General features: G+C 36.3%; 1 protein-coding gene across 1 annotated transcript in view; it reads left to right on the top strand.

The window, feature by feature from the left end:
• The window catches only part of LOC111380987 (phosphatidylinositol-3-phosphatase myotubularin-1-like), a 23164-nt gene extending 17991 nt beyond the window's left edge, over positions 1-5173 (top strand). Inside the window, exons 16-18 of the mRNA XM_023004671.1 lie at positions 1732-1819; positions 3631-3981; positions 4230-5173. Of these exons, the coding sequence (XP_022860439.1) occupies positions 1732-1819; positions 3631-3981; positions 4230-4742 (952 nt within the window). The 3' untranslated portion in view covers positions 4743-5173. The remainder of the gene's footprint in view (positions 1-1731; positions 1820-3630; positions 3982-4229) is intronic.
• The last annotated feature ends 380 nt before the right edge of the window (positions 5174-5553 follow it).

The raw sequence follows: 5553 nt of genomic DNA, 5'->3' as shown, positions 1-5553 counted from the left end.
AAAAGGTGGAAGGTAGTCTAGCGGAGCAGACTACTGCCGCACGGTGTCCCTTTCTGTGCCAAGAAGAAAGGCACCCCGTGAAACCGAGCCTTAGTCATAGAAGAACGAAAGAATGCAATAGAAGAGTCGTTAAAAGATCTAGTATATTACCCTAAACTTGAAGATTTTGATGATGATGGTGAGGACACCTCCTTAGGTGGCATCCAAGCTCTTCTTGGGACTCCAGATTCTGTATCCCGTGATTTCCCTAGTCACTTTTATAGAACCCAATTGCCTGTGGTTAGCACTAAATCGAAATTCTCCATTATAGACCAACCAGAGGCTGATGGTCAAAATGAAGTCATTAACCATAGTCCTAGCAATTTATTCAAGTCTCTGGTCCAGAAAAATCTTGGGAATTGGGACTTGATTCCTCCAGCTGTTCAAATTACATATAACAATCCTGTGAACTGGTCTTTAGGTCTAAATTCCTTTGACATGGTTGTGAACCTAGGAAAACTTTAGATCTTATTCCTATGTACCCACATGCTAGTGTGTTTATGTCAGTTGAGGTATTTGTATCATATTTTCATAACTTGCATATTGAGATCAATAAACAATTTGAAACAAATAATGCATTATATAAACTTCAAGCTGATTCGCATAAACGATATTTTGAATTTAATATTGGGGATTATGTAATATTGCAAGCTTGTAGTGCTGGTCTTTTAAAAATTTTAAAGCATATTGGTTCAAATGCACATGTCATTGCCCTTTCATCACATTTTAGCTACCACTCTACTTTAAATATTGAGGACTTCATTACTTACAAACACCGTGTTACTTCCTTTGATGATCTATTTCTACTTAGTTTTATGGACCCCCAATTTGACTATGTTGATATTTCTACTTCAATACCATCTATCACAGCACACAAAGATAAAATTGATATTATTTTAGATGAACACGTTGTATTGACCAATAATGGCAAGATTCAGTACTTCCTTGTTTGTTGGGTAGATCGACGTGCTTCTTATGTTCCTCATTATATACAATCATGTGAAAATTTTGAAGATGAGGTGCATGAATATTGGTTATTTGGAGTCCAGTATCAGTACTTGGTTAGAAGGAAAGATCGGCCCTTTGGTCAGATCATATTCTTGGGAATAAGCTACAGTTTTCAGTACTAATAATCATGGAATTTCGTTACTTGGTTCGTAAAAAAGATTGTCCCTGTGGCTTGATTTGACGCATTTGGAGTTTCAGATTGACTGCAGTCTATACTATTTATTAACTCGACAGGGTCGAGTTTTTCTCCCACACTGGGAGAGTTGATGCGGACATCTACTTTTTTATTTGTTTTTAGCTGAACTTTATTTATGTTTTAAATTTTATTTATGTAATTGGGCTTGTGTTGGCCCAAGTCCATTCTACTTAGAGTTTTAGCTTTATTATTTAAACCTAATTGCAATGTAGTTTCATTATTTTTTGATGAATTGAAGAATATTATGGTGGTTTGTTGCCTATGGCTTCTTCTTCTTCTCCCTCCCCCATGAATTTCTGATTCTTCTCCGGTTTCTCCCCCCATTCTCTCCGATTCTCTCCGGTTCTCTCCTCTTTCTTGCTTCTTCTTCTTCTTTTTTTTTTTTTTAATACGTCCTGCATCACTTTTACCATCACAATTATTTATATTAGGATAAACTAATAACTTGAGCTATGATGTTTTACTCAAATTTCGCAATTTTTTGTCAGTGATGGATGGGATAGAACAACTCAGTTGGTCTCGCTTGCGAGCTTGTTGCTTGATCCGTATTACCGGACAATCATAGGTTTTCAGGTACTTTCTTGATACTACTTGATCTTTTTTATTTCTCCATATATATGGAAATTGCAATTCATAGGGACAAAAAATATACAAATACTTGTGCACACAGAGTTCTTAATTGATGAATTTTTCTTTCATTGACTGTGAGCATTGAATTTTAGAATTGTGAATCAATATTAGCTAGTCAATTGGTTTTTTTCCCGAGTGGGTTGTACAATAATTACATACTGGGTGAATAGCTTCTAGATTAATATTTAGTACGCTGTCATAATATTTGCACGTGTCTGAAGTTTATATTATCAAGTTGGTATTGACACCTGTCTCTTAATGCTACATGAGCGAGTTTGGCTATACTTGTCATGTGATGATCATAGTTATGTTGAGAGGCTGGAGCGAGTTTCGCTTTGTGAGAGATGTTAGTACCCAAAGGCGGAGAAAAATAGAGGTATTGATGTAGGAGAGCTTTTTCGAATCACCCATCAAGCCTCCTATGATCAGTTCTGCAGTGGTTATGTGTGGACAATATAATAATGAGTTGGTAATGGATTAAGGAGCGGTAAATTATACAACCTACTTGAAAAGATTTTCATGAAATTTTGAGGCTGTTATAGGTACTGAGATAGTACCTCAGATTAAAATGTTAAGAAATGGGTTGTTTTGATTGTTTATGTACTAGGGAAGGCGTGGGCTTTATAAGTTACTATCTTATCATAGAAAAAATAATTAGAGTGCTGAAATTTTAGAAACGGGAAAAATTGATGCAGAAGAAAGAACGGAGAAGAGGAGGACTAAATAATGCACCACAGAACAGTAATTCTTCATTTTGATCCAATCTATTGAAACAAAGAGATTACATATTAATTATAAACCATAAAGGTTTCTTCTAGAACTATGACTATAAATGGGGAAGTTGAGAAGGTAGAATCTTTGAACCCTAAATATCAATTTTAGACTCTTCATAATAAGCAAGNAATTTCTCCAGTTAAACCTTGCTTCTCAACTAAACTTTATTACTTCTTTATTCTCAAATCATGAATAAAGTTTGATATCAGTTAACTTAGCTAAACACATGTTGGTCAAGGCAAAGGATCAAGGATGCTCGTTTCTTTGACTATGGAAATTTGCAAAAACAAGGTTTCAATTTAATTAAACATTAAGCCCTTGTTTTAGCCCCATTTTGGCGGAAAAATGCATTTTTGAGTAGTGTATTGATGGAAAATGTGTGGTTGAAAAATAAGGAAAAGTTTTGAATTCGTATGTAATATTATTTTATTGATAAATGTGTGGTTGAAATGATGTCAAAACACTGTTTAAGAATGCATTTTTTCTCAAAGAATGGGGCTCAAACAAGGGCTAAAGTATAGTTTATGTGCATAGCAGGCCACACATTGAGCTATGATGTACCAAGCAGCTCGAAAAGTACCTTTTCAAAATTCTAATTTTCTTGCAATTCTCATAGAGTGAGATTTGATTTCTCTTTCTAGCCTGTTTAAATGATAGCTTTGGACTTTTGGAGAGACTTTTGGTCCCTTGTACTTATCTCGAAAGGTGAAGTCTTGTGTCAGAATCAGTCATTGAATACTTATTTGAACCACAATGTCTCAACATTAAGCAGTCAATTATCCGTACATGTGGTAAAATCAAGAAATTTAGTTCTTTCAATTTGTGTTCAAGAAAGCTTAATTTTATGGCAATTTCAATGAATCTCACTCTCTTTGAAACGGAACCAACTGTGCATGGCAACACCGGTGTTGATTATTGGGCCTAAATATCTGGCTCCATATCTGACCTTTTTGGGTTGTGAAGTGATATTTAAGACCTGGTAGCGAATAAACTTCATCGATATATTTTGCTTGACTATCCGAGTAACTCGTCTTTTTGGCCCTATAAATCTCAGTGAGAAAGAAAGGCAGCAAGCTGGCATTTCTGATTCTTGTGGGTGCTTGTGGATGTATTTGGCTGATTTACGGGCTTCAGAGGGAAGCTCTCATGTGCACTACAATCTGTTTTATGATCCAACTAAACATGAAGGTCCACTGCTACCTCCAGCTGCAGCTTTGGCCCCAACTGTTTGGCCTCAGTTCCACCTTCGATGGACTTGTCCGTCAGAAGCTCAAGCAGGAGAGGTTGAAGCAATCTGTCGGAACATGGCTAAAAAAATCTCGGAGTTGCAAAAGGTAGTTTATCTGTTTATAATCCGAAGTGCATGTTTCTAATGTGTGTGTGTTAGTTTTCTGGGCCCTTGGTTCTCTTGTGAACATGTTGAGAGATGGGAGGAATGTCTTAAATATCCTGTTAAATAGAATAACCAAGGTGACCAAGATGACATTTTCGTGCTTAATGGTTTATTTTATTTTAAATAGCTAGTTCATTCTTACTTATATTGTTCCATGAAGATTAATCAGATGGTGACAAATGTTGACAGGCAAAAGAAGTAGCAGAGGCTAAAGCTAAAGAGACGACATCTACCATGGAGTCGTTGACTGTGGAGTTACGAAATGAGAAGCTTTCCAGCAGCTCGGCCTGGAATTTGACAAAGCGAGCCAGAAAAGAAATTGCGGCTATAAAGCGAGCTATGCAATCGCTGGGCTGCAAGATTCACTTTTCAGAAGATAGTGAATGCGTTGGAATTGAAAACAATGCAGCAGGGATTCCTCAGAAATCTATTTATTCGGCTTCAGATGAGGAAAGTAGTGGATATTTTCAGCATGACAATAAATCAGATATGTCTGTCTTCGATACTGTCTTGGCCGATGATCCCATCAATCCAATTACTCGTGTTTGTGAATCAATATGCCCATTACGTACCAGAGATGGAGGATGCAGATGGCCAGATGCTGAATGTGCTAGATTTGGAAGTGAGTTTGTTGGGTTGAAAGCAAATTTTAATGCATTAGATCGACTTTCTATTTACGATAGCTATTTTCAGCCAGAGTAGAAGCTTTAGTTTTGAGCCAAGTCTGAGGTATAGCAATATCGTCTTGCCATTTTCAGGCTGAAGACCTCTAAAGGAGTCGGGACGAAATTTTGTAGGTAAAGGATTTTAGTATGTGGCATTAGCAAAAATAATCGAAGGAATCCGATAACCCTCGTATTTAACATGGGTCTTGAGAGTGTACAGATCGAATGTAGCTTAGTTTTTGGCCGCATCAGTTTCTGGTCATCACTAAAGATTAGCAAAAGAGAAGTTCATAGATTCGTTGAATATTATCATTCATTGCTCAAATAGCTTGTAATTTGCTGTATAGATCGTAAGATTTATCATGTAAAACCAACTTATCGAATAAATGGCATCTGATTTGCATTCTTGTAGACTGGTTCAGTGAAAAAATAATTGAGATTTTGGAGACGTTTGATCCATACATTTGACTTGCTTGTAACTTTTAGGCAACTGTTATTCATGTGGATGGACGGCCCGATCACTTGGCACCGTCGAATTATTAAGTGTGACATTCAGTCTTTGTTCGATGGAGCTAGACAAAAAATGTATATCATCGATTAAACAGTGCTCAAAGCTCTATGGAGTAAATATAATTCATTAAAAAATCATTGAAAATAGAACAATCACGTTTTCACAGCATCGATTCCAATAAGATTTGAATTGGATTAACCATTAAATTTTGATCTCTTGGATTTTCGAACTGCAACATTCTTAATAGATTTTTCCATAAATGCAAGTGATCAACAACCATGATGAAGAAAATGTGAAAGAAGCCTTGGAAAAATCGGTAAAGGGAGAAAGAATATAG

Source organism: Olea europaea, unplaced genomic scaffold (genome assembly GCF_002742605.1).
Source record: "Olea europaea var. sylvestris unplaced genomic scaffold, O_europaea_v1 scaffold224, whole genome shotgun sequence".
NCBI classification, from domain to species: domain Eukaryota; kingdom Viridiplantae; phylum Streptophyta; class Magnoliopsida; order Lamiales; family Oleaceae; genus Olea; species Olea europaea.
The sequence above is the reverse complement of the archived record's forward strand: the minus strand, read 5'-3'. Positions and strand labels throughout refer to the sequence as shown.